This window comes from Carcharhinus amblyrhynchos, chromosome 21 (assembly GCF_965287045.1).
Source record: "Carcharhinus amblyrhynchos chromosome 21, sCarAmb.v2.hapA, whole genome shotgun sequence".
Lineage (NCBI taxonomy): Eukaryota > Metazoa > Chordata > Chondrichthyes > Carcharhiniformes > Carcharhinidae > Carcharhinus > Carcharhinus amblyrhynchos.
Window position 1 is genome coordinate 13,574,793 of NC_137344.1, and position 17,989 is coordinate 13,592,781.

Sequence of the window (17,989 nt, forward strand, 5' to 3'; positions counted from 1 at the left end):
TGGTTCCAAGATTTAAGCTGTAATTCAGGTTACTGGTATTAGAAGAGCAATTAATGTGTTTGTATGTCATCCTTTGGCGTCCTGACTTAACACAGCTACTAACTAACTTATAATTGATTTTTCTAAATTAATAATGTGGTATTGATTTAAATAGAGAGGAAGGTTTAGACAGTTTTAGTAAAATTGTAGTGCACGTTGTGTAGAATTAGAAATGAGATTAAGCAATAATCAATTTAATGGAGGAAGAAAGTAGAGAGAAATGGCTCATAATGAATGTCAAGAAGTGCCTATAGTTAATACAGTGTTCACGAAATTTCATAAAAAGGCTTGATCAACAGATTTAGTAGTTGAATTAGGCCTAGGTCCTTCAACTTATCAGCATAATTGGTGATTTATTAAAATAGCCATAAATTTGACCTGCAGGTTTTTTAAAGTACTAGTCAATCTCCAGTGATGTTGCACAGGAAAGAGAGAAGACTATACTTGGTCTTTGAATAATGCAGGATAGTGAGGACATAACTTAATCAAAGAGCCTATGTTCCCATTTTAAAATCATAGCCCAAGTTGGCAGGTGGACCCAGGAGTGCTGTTCCCAGTGCGTACACCTTCTACAATCATTGTTGGCCTGATGGTCAATTAATAGCCACATACTCTTCCTGCTGCCATTGGGATCTTCTCTGCAGCAGGTAGAGACCAGCAAAGTATGAAGCCCAGTATTGTTCACTACCCAGGCTGGTAGTGAACAGGGGGTGGGTACCTTGTTCACAAGCCACCTATGCCTTTTGGAGGTCCGTAATGTCTTCCCACCCTCACATTTCTGCTGTCCTCGTTTCCTATATGCCCCAGCTCCCATTCCTCTTGCCAGCCTTGCCCCAGCAGCACCCAGCCATGTATCTTCACATTCAGTTCCGTCAACAATTGCCAGTGTGGATTAGATGAAGTCCCAGCTGTGTCCACCACTCTGTGACCCTGCTGATACCAGAGAGCTGCCGGTCATTTGATTGGCCAGCAACTCTTGGGATCTTCCCAGATGGTGGTGGAAGGCTTCTCAAACCAATTATCTGCCTGACAGTCATTACATGGCTGCACGGAAAAGTAGGGAAACCTTTTCTCTGATTTGGGGAGCTAGAAAGCCCAACCATATGTTCTATTAATTTACATAATAGGTATAAAATTCATCAGCTTCACAGATGCCCAGCACCAGCTGGGGGCTACACTTCACTGTGTTTAGAACATAGAACACTACAGCACAAACAGGCCCTTTGGCCCACGAGTTACGCCGATCACATCAACACCTACCAATCTATAGACCTATCTATAACCCCCAATCCCATTAAATTCCATATACTCATCCAGAAGTCTTGTAAAAGACCCCAGCGAGTTCGCCTCCACCACCACTGACAGCAGCCGATTCCACTCACTCACCACCCTCTGAGTGAAAAACTTACCCCTAACATCACTTCTGTACTTGCCTCCCCGCACCTTCAATCTGTGTCCTCTCATAGCGACCATTTCAACCCGGGGAAATAGCCTCTGAGAATCCACCCTATCTATTCCACTCAACATTTTATAAACTTCTATCAGGTCACCTCTCAACCTTCGTCTCTCCAGGGAAAAGAGTCCCAGCTCCCTCAACCTAACTTCATAAGACGTGCCTCCCAGTCCAGGCAACATCCTTGTAAATCTCCTCTGTACCCTTTCAATAGCTTCTACGTCCTTCCTATAGTGAGGCGACCAGAACTGCGCACAGTACTCCAAATGAGGCCTGACAAGGGTCTTATAAAGTTGCAGCGTTACCTCCCGATTCCTAAACTCAATCCCTCGATTAATGAAGGCCAGTACACCATACGCCTTCTTGACCACATCCTCCACCTGCGAGGCCGATTTAAGAGTCCTGTGGACCCGGACCCCAAGATCCTTCTGCTCTTCAACACTAATAAGACTCCTGCCCTTGATAGTGTACTCGTTCATCCCGTTGGTTCTGCCAAAATGGACGACTACACATTTATCCGTGTTGAAGTCCATCTGCCACTTCTTCGCCCAGTCCTGCATCCTATTTATGTCCTGCTGCAACTTTTGACATCCTTCCAGACCATCCACAACACCACCGACCTTCGTATCATCAGCGAACTTACTTACCCATTCCTCCACTTCCTCATCTAGGTCATTTATGAAAATGACAAACAGCAAGTGTCCTAGAACAGATCCCTGGGGCACTCCACTGGTGACTGACCTCCATGCCGAAAAAGACCCATCCACAACCACTCTCTGCCTTCTGCAGGCAAGCCAGTTCTGGATCCACAAGGCCAAAGGCCCTTGGATCCCATGCCCTCTCACCTTCTCAAGAAGTCTTGCATGGGGGACCTTATCAAACGCCTTGCTGAAGTCTATGTACACCACGTCCACTGCACTTCCTTCGTCAATGTGTTCAGTCATATTTTCGAAGAACTCAACCAGGCTCGTAAGGCACAACCTGCCCTTGACAAAACCATGCTGACTATTTCTGATCATGTCAAACCTCTCCAAATGCTCGTAAATCTTGTCCCTCAGAAGCCTCTCCATTAGCTTACCAACCACTGAGGTCAGACTCACCGGTCAGTAATTTCCCGGGCTATCTCTGTTCCCTTTCTTGAAAATAGGAACTACATCCGCAATCCTCCAATCTTCCGGAACCTCTCCCGTCTCCATTGACGACGCAAAGATCATCGCCAGGGGCTCTGCAATCACTTCCCTCGCCTCCCACAGTATCCTGGGGTACATCCCATCTGGTCCTGGCGACTTATCTATCTTGATAGAATTCAAAAGTTCTAACACATCCTCCTCCTTAATATCCACATACTCAATCTTTTCCATCTGCTGCAAAACCGTAGCAAAATCTCCCAGATCAGTTTCCACTGTGAATACTGAGGCAAAGTACTCATTAAGCACCTCTGCCATTTCCTCTGGTTCCACACAGACCTTTTCCCCTTCACCTTTTATAGGTCCTATCCCTTCTCTTCTCATCCTTTTACTTTTCACATATTTATAGAAGGCCTTGGGATTCTCCTTAATCTTACCCGCCAAGGCCTTCTCATGACCTCTTCTGGCTCTCCTAATTTCCCTTTTAAGCTCCCTTCTACAATCCTTATACTCCTCAAAATCCTTAACATCTCCTAGTTCTCTGAATCTTTTGTACACCTTTCTTTTCCTCCTTACTAGGTTCACCACAGCCTTCGTGCACCACGGTTCCCGTGACCTACCAAAACCCCCTTGTCTCATCGGAACGTTGTCATGCAGAGCTCCAGACAAACATTCCTTGAACATCTGCCACCTTCCTTTGGTACTTTTCCCTAAGAACGCCTCCTTCCAGTTTATTTGTCCAAGTAACTTCCTGACTTCTTTGTATTTCCCCCTACTCCAGACAAACACCTTCCTAGCCTGCCTGATCCTATCTCGTTCCAATGCAATTGTGAAGGAGATAGAATTGTGATCACCATTCCCAAGATGCTCTCCTACCAAGAGATCCATCACCTGTCCTGGTTCATTCGCCAGTACCAGGTCGAGTACAGCCTCTCCCCTCGTAGGCTTATCCACGTACTGTGTCAGGAAACCTTCCTGAACACACCTAACAAACTCCTCCCCATCCAAACCCCTTACCCTAGGGATATTCCAGTCGATGTTTGGGAAATTGAAGTCTCCCATCACAACAACTCTGTTATTACTACAAATAATAAGTTTCATGCACTGTGCAGTTTTGTTTTTGAAAAGCAGTAGTGATTTGCACCATTGTGATGTCATGCTGCAGCAGAGGGAGGATACATTGGGAAGATGCTGTGGCATCAAGCCTGGTAACCATTTTATAATATTATAAAATTTATGGAAATCTCTGGCAAGGGGAGGGGATGATCTCAAAAAGAGATCTCACTGGCGTAAATCACATTTTTGTCTGCTCGCAAGATTTAGCGGTCATTACAGGATTTGTGCACGAAGTTAACAGAGCCACTAAATCATGGCGAATGTTGTTTGATTGTATGTTATTTATAGTTAAGTTGTACAGCAATTTGGGAACCTGCAAGTAAAAGATATGCTATCATATTTTACATAATTGTAGATTGCATAAATATTGTTGGCTGCACAAGTTATGATAACATTAGTTATATCACTTTTCTTGCTACCATTGAGAATAAATCAGTGCTGATTCAAACATTAATCTGTAAAGAAATGTAAATTGACACTATCCTGTTCAGAAAAAAAATCCCGATTTAAAGAATACCCTAATATGAAATGTATTACTTTGGGTATTGAGATATAAAATCTATGAGAACCCATTTAGGGAAATTACTGATCTAAAGGAGCTACTTGAATTGTACTCATGTCAGACTAGCTTAGCATAACCATCAAGCATGGGCAGCACAGTGGCATAGTGGTTAGCACTGCTGCCTCACAGCACCAGGGACCCAGGTTCGATTTCTGACTTGGTTTGCTGTCTGTGTGGAGTTTGCACATTTCCCCCCCTTGTCTGCATGGGTTTCCTCTGGGTACTCCGGTTTCCTCCCACAACCGAAAGACAATCAGTTAGGTGCCTTGGCCATGCTAAATATTTCCTCAGTATATCCGAACAAGCGCCGGAGCGTGGCTCCTAAGGGATTTTCATTGTAACTTCATTGCAGTGTTAAGATCAGCCTACTTGTGACTAATAAATAAACTTAAGTTTACTTCTAGTGTCAAAAATCAATGATTCAGCTTCATCCTGGTAATATTATTAGAACATACAACTTGTTGTTTAAGCACCAGTTTTTTTCAGGGTGACAGGCTTATCAAAAGATGTGAGTTGCTAAACTTTAGTTTGATTTGAAATACGTGGAGGGTGGTCAGGTCTAGTCATCATTTGTCTTACTACCATTTCAACCACGTAGAGTCGTGAAAAGTGCTTTACTTTTATTAGATTATAATGGTTATAGTAAAAGTATTAATTTTAACAAAACGTGCTGTATAATTTCAACATATTAAAGTTCCAATGCCTAAGTACTTATATTACTTCTTTTCACTAAATTATTTTCTACAAGCTACTTCCACAAAACATACCAACACATTTTCACAACACAGAATTCAATAGATTTATGGTAATGAATTGATAACGTCCCTGAAGAAAATAGATCTATTAAAACGAGAAATAACCCACCTAACTTGAGGAGCCAGCCCTCTCTATCCGGATTGAAAAAGGTATGGGTCAGGTCATTGCCATCATCTTCTGGAATTTTGAAGGGTTCATTCTTAATACTTTCATACAGATTCTGTTAACAAATGACAACATTATTTATTTTGCATTACTGACTCTTACAGTTAAAATAATATTTTTTCCCCAAACTTTAAATATGCAATATTATAAATATTTAAGCCTCTGGCTGAATTTACATGTCTAGGTTACCACAGTTGCCAACAAGTATACTTAGACAAGGATTACGAGGACTTGTGAATTTGGCTAACATTTTCACATCAAAGTCTGACCTGGTTGCAAGTCAGTCTTCATAATCCAAGCTTTCAGTCGTTGGAAAACCGGTTTGGATAAAAAGGCTGTTTCATTGGCTGAAAACAAATAAAAGCTATCCTAATCTCAAAGAATGAGTGATGTGAGAGAGACACTAACAATCAGTTAAGTTCAGGATTTTTAAAAAACTAAACTAAAACAACATAATCAAAACTGAAATAAAACAGTACCTCCTAAATTAACATTGTTACAATTAAATTTGTTTTGCTTTAACGATAACAAAATAGTCAGTATATCCATTAAACGTTGCCAGTTTCACTTTAATGTTATTTGCCACACATCCTCTTCTGCAGCCTGTTCATAACTTCTGCTCTCCTGTGCTGACCTTGTCTTCCACCCTTTCTCCCTGACCTCACCTCCTGCGTTTGGACCTCGACCCTATCTCCTGTCCTTGTTCCCCAACCTCGTCTCCTGCCTTTAAACCTGGGCCTCACTTCCTACCCTCTGTTACTGCCTTAGCACCTGTTGTATCCTCTTCCTTGTTTTGGCTGCTCATTCCATCACTGTCTCTGATTCTGCCTTTGCTCATGTTGAAAGCTCACTTAAGTCCTGGGCTCCACCTGGTGGCAAAGGTTGGTCAGTGCAGGTGGCTCAGTTGATAACTGCACTGGTCTTTGCCACTAGATGGAGCCTGATTAATCTACAAAGTACTATATAGTGCAAGTACCTACCTGTCTTCATAGAATCATGGAACCCTACAGTGCAGAAAGAGGCCCTTTGGCCCATCAAGTCTGCACCGAACACAATCCCACCCAGGCCCTACCCCCATATCCCTGCATATTTTACCCACTAATCCCTCTAACCTATGCATCTCTGGACACTAAGGGGCAATTTCTTAGCATGGTCAATCAACCTAACCCACACATCTTTGGACTGTGGGAGGAAACTGGAGTACCTAGAGGAAACCCACACAGACACAAGGAGAATGTGCAAACTCCACACAGACAGTGACCCGAGCTGGGAATCGAACCGAGGACCTTGGAGCTGTGAAGCAGCAGTACTAACCACTGTGTTACTGTGCCGCCCACTTTAGCATTAAAGCATTAACATTAAAGTCTTATGAGTGTATTTTCTTTACATGGTGTCTCCTGCCAACAAGATGGTCACTGATACCCAACAGAACATACACTGCCTATGCATGCACAGAAAGTAGCGATGTTACTCCAGCCCAGCCCGCCAGTACTTCTCTGTGCATGCAGCAATTAAATTACTACTTGTACACACATTGACATCAGTGTGTCCTCACGTAACTATTTCACATTAATGGCTCCATCGAGGAGCTGGTGTTTAATGAGATTTGCATTTGCCTTTTTACTGGTTGTTGGAGTAAATTAAAAGTCTGTTACACTGCAACTGCTTTATCAGCACACGCTAATGATAAATTTTGTGCAGAGCAGTCCTCTTGTTGAAGACAATGAGAGAGCAATCTGGGCAGATCTCTGTCCTGACAACTTCCATCCATGTTAGCTTTGAATATATATTCATTTAGTTAAGTTTAGACATTTTCTTCATCTAGTGGATTAAGAACTGTGATGTTAACTTTATGAAGCCATAACGACAGGTAAAAGCATGCTGCCGCCCAAAATATAGCTGTGATGATTGGAGCAGTGCCATATTTGGTCCTCGCCATTGCCTACACTGTCACAATGATGTCACAGAATAACACCTGAACAGCCCATGCATGGCCTTTTTTATCGAATACTGTATTGTACTTATTTTAAATTTATTGAAGCATTTTCTTTTGCAAGTTATTTCAGCTAGGATTGCACAATGCCACTTGAGCGGCACCATATTTCAACTTTACATTGTTTTTTCGGGGCAAAAACTGCCTTAAGGAACCTAACTCTTGCTTCAACATTCATTCGTATGGGAATCTATGATTCTTAAAACTATTTCACTTAACGTTACGATTTTCAGAAGTGCAGCTACATCTTTAAGTGAGAACTTACTATGGCGAGAGAACAGGGGAAAGGATAGAACAGATGATGAAATAAACAGCAGCCTAAGCAAATGTAAAATATTTTAATCTTCATTTTTTTAGTGCATTATTTCTATAATTGACGGTTGATAAAACTATTTTTATTATTATAACATTGCTTGGTTCAGTATCTCAACTGGGTTTTTCTGAACTTGACAGCACTGTATGGTCTCCAAGATATACCAATGAATCTACTCAAATTGCTAATTTCACCACTGAAAGTATACAATACCCCACCATTCAACTCCCCACCCACCTCCAAGTACAAAATTAGTAATCAATTGCAACACTAACTCGTAGGAGTTCTTCAGGTAAATCACCACCATCATTTATGCCTCTATTCATAAGAATGAACCTCTCCACACTGGGTTTATCCTTAACGTTTGGATTGTGTAGACTGGTATTCAACATAATAATAGCAAAAGATAACACGTAACATGTATCTGCAAAAGAAAATTGCACTTTAGTTTTCAACAGTGCAAAAGTTTAAAAACAACTTAGCAAAGAAACATCCACATAATGACTGTTACATGAGCACATAAGAAGAATGATGCAGGGTACTTTCTGAAATGTGCTGCGACATGAGAAAAGATGCAATTATTGTAAACTGAAAATATAACAATGCACTAATTTACAGAAAGCTTCAGTTTTGGGGGAATGAAATTGTATTCAGTTAACAGTAAAAATAGAAATGTCTTAATTTTATACAGCATAATTACAAAGCACAATGACTGAAAATTTACAATTTTGTCGATAAAATGGAAAAGTAAATGCAAAAAGGACCTGTTTACAAAAGAACTATCACCTATGCTACATCAATGTTTTTCCTAGAAACTATTGATATTAATATTTACAAAGTTATTTTCTATCCATCTCCCCTTCCCTTTCTACCCTAAATATATAAATCTCAAAATAGTGATTCTATAAATTTAAACATTTCACAACATTTAAATATTTGATTTAGTGTTCAAATAAGAATACTTAATTGTATTTAATTATTTTAGTTCAAAGTAACATAGTAAATAAATTACAAATTATTGTTGAAGTAACTGGTAACAATGCACAAGATATAACAAACTTACCAGTAGACTGAAAGACTCCAGGGTTGCACTGACAGTATCGCTGTGCAAAAGCTTCCATCATTCGATCAATTTTCTGCGCCTCTCCAGGTAATCGGAAGCTCCATAAGAACTGCCTAATGTTTGTATATTTTTAAACAAATATTTTTGGTTGTATTCCTCATACTCAGATTTGAGATTTTAATTTACATCCTGTCATTTGATGACGGAATTAAAAATAATCACATGTACCAGCATAAATTTTAAAAAAGCCTATTCCTAATTTCTCTAATCCTTTACACTCCACCTTTACACTCCACTGTTGAATCCTTGACATGATCCTTCTTTAAAGGTGCCAATCACCCGCTGGTACCTTGCCCCAGTTGCCCTTTCCCACATAGTTCATACATTGATGTTTCAGTTTGCCGTCCTTTCATGGAGATGGGAAGCTTCACGGTGAAGTTCAATTCACCTGATTTTGACACAATGTGCTTCCAACAAGTATTGCAGGTTAGCAAAGTAAGCACTTTGACCAAAGTTCCCACCATAATTCAGCTGCACATTCCTGTCATTGAAACTAGGACCAGTTTGGCCTTTTTGGCTCACCTACTTAATTGCTGGTCTATAACACTGACTAGTGAAGCAGCTAGAAAGTATCATGCGCACAAATAGAGATTAAGAATTATGTACTCCAAACTAAAGTCAAATTGAAGTTTAATGAGTTTGAGGATCTATAAATATTGGGTGAGATTCTCTGGCAGTGGGAGGTAGTGCATTGTTTGCTAGCAGCAGAATTTTCTGGTCCTGCTGCTGTCAATGGAATTTCCATTGAAGCCATTCCATGCCACCAGGAAACCCACAGCAGGGGATACACCACCAACGCAGGACGAGAGGATCCCGCCAGCATGAATAGCAGGGGAATTTCAACAAAATAAGTGTTGACATTTTCCAAAATATATTAAGTTGATGTAATACTATGGATGCATTTTATGTCCAAAGGAAATCCAAAGAAATCTAGTTCTATATAATGTCAATCCATCTGGCAACAGATCTAATATGGGTGGCACGGTAGCACAGTGGTAAGCACTGTTATTTCACAGCTCCAGTGATCTGGGTTCAATTCCCAGCTCAGGTCACGGTCTGTGTGGAGTTTGCATGCTCTCCTCGCGTCTGCGTGTGTTTCCTCTGGGTGCTCCGGTTGCCTCCCAAAGTCCAAAAGATGTGCGGGTTAGGTTGATTGGCTATGCTAAAAAATTGCCCCTTAGCGTCCTGAGATGTGTAGGTTAGAGGGATTATGGGTAACATGTGTAGGGATGTGGGGGTGGAGCCTGGATGGGATTGTGGTCAGTGCAGACTCAATGGGCCGAAGGGCCTCTTTCTGCACTGTAGGGTTCTATGATTCTAATCGGAACACTGAACTAAGGAGGAGTATGACATTCAACCCTTTGAACCTGCTTTGTCATTCAATAAAATCAAAACTTCTCTGATTATGGTCTCCACTCCACTTTCCCATAACCCTTATCTCCCTTGTCCATCAAAAATCTGTCCAATCCTGCCTTGAATAAATTCAATAACTCAGACTCCCCTGCTTTCTGAGGAAGGGAATTCCACAAACTAACAACTCCCTGAGAGGAAAAATATCTCCTAATCTTTATCTTAAAAGGGAGACCTTCTTATTCTTAAGCTGTGTGTATTAATTCTGGTCTCTCCCACAACTGAAAATATCCTCTCAGTTTCAACCCACCAAGATCCTTCTGTATCTTGTATATTCCAAAATTATCATCTCTCTTCTAAACTCCAGTGGGTACAGGCTCAACTGTTGATAAGATTAGCCCCCTCATGCCAGAAATGAGTCAGTGAACTCTTCTATGAACTGCTTCTAATGCAATTATATCCTTTTTCAAATAACGAGACCAAATTTGTACACAGCATTCCAGATATGGTCTCACCAATGCCCTGTGCAGCTAAAGAAAAACTTCTATACTTTTATATTTCATTACCCTGCAATAAATGCCAACTTTTCACTTGCCTTTCTAATCGTTTGCTACACCTGCATACTAATATTTTGAGATTCATGGGCCAGGACACCCAGATTTGTCTGTACCATCGAGCCTTGCAATCTCGATTTAAATAATATACTGCTTGTCTATTCCTGCAAAGTGCATAAGTTTTCCCACTTTTCACTCTCTGCCAAATTTTAGCCTGCTCACTTTTTATATCCTTTTGCAGACTCTTTACCTTTTGACAGATTACTTTCTTCCCTATCTTGGTGTAATAGACATATTTAGTTCCTTCATTCAAGGTCATTGATATAGATTGTAATTAGTTGAGGCCCCAGCATGGATCTTTGCGGCCCTCCATTAGTTAGAGGTTGCCCTGAAATAGACCCATTCATCCCTACTATCTGCTTCCTGTTAGCAAACAAATCCTTCATCCATGTGAATATGTTACAACATGGAATCTTAGTAACGTTGGACATGACATCTTGTTGAATGTCTTTTGAAAATCCAAATACACCAGCATGCCTCAACTTCCTCAAAAAACTAGCAAAGGTCTACATATGTTACATAGATTTGTTCATATCACATTCTCCCTCTTGTGTGTTCTGGAAAGGTAAGTTTTAACATATTATTGTTGGGTGAGGAGAAGGGTAAGCTTATATCCATTCCCTTACTCATAAAATTATAAATTATTCTTACCGCAATGCCTGCACCAGATTTAAGTCAGTGAATTCATGAAGCTCCACAAATGCATGAAGAACTCTGATGTTGAATTCATCCCTGCACGAAGAGAACGCAACATTTTGTGAGCAAAGAATTCTGGTACTTGTTGGTTTCATTTCATAATTCAGAACAAGAATGCTACATGGCCCATAATGTTGCACTGGCTCATTGGAAGAGTCATTCAATTAGTTTGACCTGCTTTCCTCAAAGTTTGAAAGTTACCAACCTCTCAGGAAAGAGAGGTCATGGGTCTGTGCTAAGATTTTTAAAAAATGACTTGGATTATACTATAGCTATGTAAAATCACTCATAATTATCACATGAAATATGTATTGTGGAATATATTACTGACTTATAATGATCTACGTGAGAACATTTGATCACTATTATATTATTACTGTACACTTCACATATAATTTAAACAAATGAAACCCTTTGCCAGTGAAACTAGTACCTCAGTTAAACAAATGTAATTCAAATCAAGTTTCAGCTAAATTTGCCAAGCTATTGGAGAATTTAAAACCAAGAAACATAATTCCCGATAACTATCTAATTGGGCATTTAATTCCTATCTTTAATTAGACCTCAAGCTCATGCACTCAAGATGAAAATTAGTAGTTTTGCATGTGAAATCACATGTATCTCAAATCTATCACGATGTTCATTGTTAACTAATGGTCAAATCCACTGATCCAACAATTTTTTAAAAACTGGTGAAATTGCAGAATTGGGTTACAATGTACTGATAAGCCCAACTGTAACAGATGGAATTACATTTTTACTGTTGTGAGCCATATTTCTGAAGTACTAATTCTAATGAAAAGTTTAAGAAGATTACTGATATGATAGATGAATCCATTTTGGGATAATCCCCAACTACAAACAGGTGTACGAATCAACTGTTTTTGGCATTTTTTCTATTGACCTCCAAATTCTGTATTGTAGTGTTTGCTTAGTAGGAAACTCAATCTTGGTTATCTGACATGAAAAAAGAAATAAAACAGCCCTGATCTCTGAAACAAATAAATTTATGCATGCTCTGTATTGTCAGAAAACAGAGGTAGTTTTAAGTATATTTATATTTGTAGGTATTAGGAAGGTATAGCTTTAAATAAATTTTGATTTTGTGTTTTTGTACAAGAAAGGATAAAAACATTTAGTAGCTTCATGTTAAACAAAGTGCACTGTAATTAAAGGGTTTATGATGTGAAAGTAAACAGAGGTAAAGAAAGACTAGGTTTTTGCTTAGCAATCAGGAACCATCTTGCATTAGAAATAACTTTTGAGTTTAGTTTTAAGCCAGCCAGGAGGAACTGGACAGGGAAAAGCAAACTTCCCAAATGAAAGTCGAAGAATTAAAGAATACTGAAACAGATGTCTCAGGGAGGCAGTCAAGGAACAAAGAACGAGAAGTTGAACAAAGTCTTGTTGGGTGAAGTTGAAGTAAAAAGAGAAAGTGCTTGGAGTTAAACAGACAGCTGCAGTAACCAGATTTGACATGGGAAACCAGACATCAGAGGTAAATCAGAAGTTTGGTGACATCTTAATACAGCCTGTGAAGTGGAAGTGTTGGCATGACAGAGTACCTGACAGATTGAATGGAAGCTTAAATACTCAGGGCTAGCCAAGGTTGATGATTACCAAAAGGCTAGATTGAAATCCCGGGAGTGGTTCCGAGATGAAGGCATCTGATAGAAAGCATCATTTGGAAGAAGATACCAATACAAGTTTTGCGAGAGTAGAGTTTGGAAACATTTGTGTGGAAGTCAGAGTTCCAGTGAGAGCAGTTGACTCTCAGTATGACAAGCATTTGGGAAGAGATTTGATGAGAAATCCACAGAAAGTACATTGGGTGACATCTGCCACTTAGTTTCAGACTGTGGTATGTCTGTTGGTTTACACCGAGAGTGTTCTGACCAAGAATATTATAGTTCAAGATATTTTGTAATCTGTCTTATCCTCAAAAATCTGTGAAGATATAGGTGGGATGAAGGGATATTTTATTATAGTCAATCTTTTCAAGTTGGGTAACTATTCTTTTGTTAAAAGAATTGGCAGTCCTGTAACTCGGTTCATCCATGTCTCTAAACAAACAAAAAGTTAGGGTCTATTGAACCAGGGTTCCATTCTGGGACCTGACTGTTCAGCAGTAACATCAGCATTCTGACTGGACACCTTCTAGGTGCAATTTTAACTCAAGGATCACAACCGGGTGTGGTGGGAGATAGGAAAGCAGCCCACTTTCCATCCAATTACAAATTCAAAGCCACAGCTATTTTAACACCTGGATATTATTTGCAAGCAGCTGGTGAGATGTGAGCAACTTTTGGAAGAAAAGAATATCAGCCAGTTGCCACAATTAGAATTAGAGCCTGGGATGGAGGACAATAATACTGGGGATAGCCTTCCACAAGAGTGGAAAGAGTCCAAACATTTTTGTGAGCCCTAAACTCTCAAAAAACATTTCCCAACTTATTTTCTAGGTAGCTTCCAGAGGCCTCTTTAATGGGCCACTGGTTAAACCACTCAAAGCCTGGTACAAATTGGTGGAATGTGGCCATGTACATTTCATGCACGTGCATTTTAGTTTGATTTAGGGCATTATATACCTCATAGCATTCCGACTATGGATGACAAGTGATCAACATTCTGGGCATCCATCACAGGCTCTTAACTAAGGTAACAACAGCTGGTACACCAGCATGAATGGATTTGTAAGTGTCATGATGCCATTTTCAGGGGTGGAGGCCCTTAAAATTAACCCTTCGGATCTTGTACAATTGCTATCTTTTATTGCACAACAATAACTCCTATGGCGTTCCTTGCATAAAGAATAGTGGTGTGCGAAAGAAAGTGAACAAAGGTGGGCAACAGGAAAAAGAAAACTTAGTGGGAATAAGGGTGAAGAGAAGCCTTTTACAGACAGTTTTGTAGAAGGTGGCATATTAAGGAGATCTTGGGAGAGAGTTCCAAATAGCTAGATTGAAAAAGCAGTCTCTGATGATAAAGCTGAAAATGAAAAATAATCTATGTGCACAAATAGAGAAGTGGACTAGCCAATAATAGAGCTGATGGTACCAGGACTTTGTACATGAAAAGATGTGGGCCAATGTTCCAAGTAAGTTGAAGTTTGTGAAGACATGCAGATAGACAAGAAGAACAGTAGAGAAATTAGCTATCAAGTTGAGAGAATAGTAAGACTTGGAGTTAGCACTCAATTGGAGGATTTTTCAGAAGGAAAAAACAGTCACATAAATAAATTGAAAGTGGAATAGAAACTCATCCAAGGGTTGAGCAGGATGCTTAGATCAAAACCTTTAGATTTAGTTTCAAGGGGAGATTTGAAAAAAATGAATGGATTGTTCCTATCAATTAAGCTTTATCAAAAGGTTAATGCAAAAAAAAAGAAATAATATTACCTCTCTCCTAAGTAATCCCCAATTGCAGTCTTGTTTAGTCCCTCTCCTTTGTATAGAAACTGTGCAATATCTTCTCTTGTGTTCTTTAAAAGTTCATTCTCAATTAGGAACTGAATCCCCTGTAACAAAGAATGTATTTGAAATTCAGATGATTAAGTTTATAACTATTAGAGCCTTATTTTTAAGGTATTCGGCTCTCACATGTATAACAGAATACAGTGCAGCACAGAAACGCTGGAGTAGAAATTAGTTACAGCCCACTTCTGTAAGTGATTGTATAACATATTATATACCTAGATAAAAAGGAAGCTTAACAGGCTCATAAAGATTTCAAGCTCAAATTGAGAACCTTTTGCACAATCCAATTGCTTCAGGCACTGTGACATTAAACTCACTTTTAGTCCCACTGGCCTTCTTGCCACAGACATGTACTTAATTGGAGCAGAGACAGAAAGGCAGCAGGGTGCCCAGTCATTAACCTGCCTGATGAAATGTCCCCCACCACCATACTTGTCATGGGGGATGAACACAGAGTCGGTGCAGACACAATGGGCTGAATGGCCTCCTTCTGCACCATAACAATTCTGTGATTAATTTCTACCCAAAGCCTACTTGTGACACTAATAAATAAAAATAAAGAAAGCAGGAAACTATAGACCAAATAGCCTAATGTGTCAGTGGGGAAATGCTGGATTCCAGAATTAAGTAGTAGCAGTACATTTAGAAAAATGATAATAAAACCACTCTGGTTGGTTGTATGGAAGAGAAATCACGTCTAACAAATTTATTGAGTTATTTGAGGGTGTTATAAACAGAGTACATAAAGTGGAATAGTAGATGTCTTGCATCTGGATTTCCAAAATACATGTGACAAGGTGCCACATCAAAGGTTAATAGACAAGATAACAGCTCGTGGTGTTGGGGTACTACATAACCATCACTAACAGGAAACAGAGTTGTGATGTTTCCCTTGGGAGGGAATCATGAACAGGGAAGCAAAGTTTCAGAATAAGGAGACTTCCATTTAAGACAGGTGAGGAATTTCTTCTCGTAGACGATGGTTAACTTTTGGAATTCTCTTCTCTAGAGCACAGTGGTGTCTTAGGTCATTCAGTATATTCCAGGTTGAGGTAAACAGAACTTTGATCCACAAAAGGATTCAAGGGTTATAGGGTCGGGTAGGCAAATGGAGTGAGGCCACGAACAGATCAGCCATGATTTTACTGAATGATCGAGCAGGCTCCAGGGTAGTCTATCCCTGCTCATACTTCTTGAGTTGTGTTCTTAGATATTAAAGGGAATTTTGAACTTCTGTTTTTCTCTTGCAAATATGCAATACATAAGAATGTTCAGTTTTTCTTGGATAATATTTGAAGCATATTAATAAGAAATACAGCAATTTTGCTCAAGAACAATTTAATGATCAACTGATAGCTGTCAATTATTTGGATACATCTGAACTCAAGGCAATCACTGCAATTAAACTTTTTTTCCAATTTTGAGCAGTTTTGGCTTAACTCCAATAAATCCCAAACCGTGCTTTAATAATGATATTCTCATGAAAAATGAAATACGCTTTGCTGAATTCTGAATTTTGAATAAGTTAATGCAGCTGAGCAAATGTGTGATTTTAATGAAATGTTGTGCTTTCCTTTTCTCCCCACTTCTAGAAGTCATTTCCTGACCAGAAAGATACACAACAAGTCTGATCCTATTCCAACTATTTCTGTTCTGCATATGTTCTATATTCCAGATTATTTTTAAATTCGAAGTTGCAAACAAAACAACACCACTGAAATTGTGAAATGGATAAAAATAAAACCTCTTGAAATATGACTTTACAACTTCCCTTCAAAGATAAACAAAATTTATTTTCTCCTTTAACCCTTCCAGGATCAATAACTTATTCCCCCATGTTTAGCCATGTAAAATCTGAAGTCTAATAAGAAAATATGTAAGGATGACAACAATACAATTATTTTGAAGTACCACATAATTCACAGCAACACTGCACCAGCAAATAGCTTAATCCAGTGGCTGTAACTATATGATGAACTATAAATTACAGTAAAAGGATTAGCTTTTATCAACATTTCTCTTTATGAGATATTACGGTCACGGTATTATTTTTCTAGGAGGTAGTCACAAATTTGGAGAACCACAGATATCAAAATCTTAAGCAATCGTGACTTTTAAATTAATGTTTGATAGATGTCAGAGTGAGATTATATTACATATTCTCTATTGATTCATGCAGCTTTTACAAGATACATGCTTTGTAACAGATACAAATCTCTCATTTTTCAAAGTATGATGATGCCTCTCAACATATTAAGATAGTATAGCATTGCAGAGATTGTGTACCTTCCACAGCCTGAAACTTTGTGATAAATTCAAGTCAAGAATGGAAGTGTGTCAGGGGGTGGAGGGGTCACATGATGTACGCATGAGAGCAGCTACATTTTTGCAAGCTCTGGCGCTATTCATATTTAATCTGTTTTTTCATTCTGATGCACAATCCATAATTATCCAATCCTGATGTATATAATCTATGTTCCTGGAAGATCCTGGTTTAATTTCAGAGAAGGGAAGCTGAGTGAAGTCAAAAAAAATCTTTGTTTGATCACGGCAATTGGAGAAGGCCATGGTGGAGCCCAGTTCCCAGTGGCAGTTCTCGCTGGTGAGCAAGCCTGCACTTCGATTATGCTGTTGGCATCAAGATGACGACCGCCATTATGACTGGAATTATGGATGACAGTCTCATCTCCACAGCACAGATTCTCTGGTGCTCACATTGATGAACTGCAAGATATCTTAAAGAAAATAGATGAAGCAAAGAATAGAATCCTGTCAATTGAGGGAGCAGTTTCCTTGATTGGGGCTCACTTTCTGTCCTTGGAAATGCTGTGTGATACATCATGTCTGACTCAGGGAGCTAGGACCAAAGAAGGAATATCCGTGTGCCCTGTCTCCCGAGGAGTACTGGTAATGAATTCCCAGCTGAATTTGAGAATTTGCTGCCATGCTTTCACAATCTCAATTTGAGGGCTGGGTGCCTCGACTTTGATGAAGCAAATTGTATCTGGTCTTTGAGGCTCGGGATCGAGTGAAGACTCCAACCGCTGGTCTTGCGTTGTCTTGTCTTTGGTGTTTGCCAAGAAGGGTTCGAAGGGGCCAGATGTGTTGAACCCTCACCAACCATTAGGTCCTAGGTTTGTCTTTGCCAGGGCTTCAGGACGATGACATGACAGAGGTGCAGAGGCTTACATGAAAGTTTGGATGGA

The 17,989-nt window shown here is 39.5% G+C and overlaps 1 protein-coding gene across 5 annotated transcripts in view; it reads right to left on the minus strand.

Annotated features, from left to right (window-relative positions):
* The window catches only part of cyth1b (cytohesin 1b), a 250,764-nt gene that overhangs the window by 27,998 nt on the left and 204,777 nt on the right, over positions 1–17,989 (minus strand). For 4 of the 5 annotated variants that reach the window (XM_080209513.1, XM_080209512.1, XM_080209515.1 and 1 more), the window contains exons 5-9: positions 14,706–14,824; positions 11,263–11,343; positions 8,588–8,700; positions 7,800–7,948; positions 5,161–5,273 (exon numbers count right to left, since the gene is read on the minus strand). In XM_080209513.1, the coding sequence (XP_080065639.1) occupies positions 5,161–5,273; positions 7,800–7,948; positions 8,588–8,700; positions 11,263–11,343; positions 14,706–14,824 (575 nt within the window). The remainder of the gene's footprint in view (positions 1–5,160; positions 5,274–7,799; positions 7,949–8,587; positions 8,701–11,262; positions 11,344–14,705; positions 14,825–17,989) is intronic. The other variant, XM_080209511.1, reaches the window with a different exon arrangement.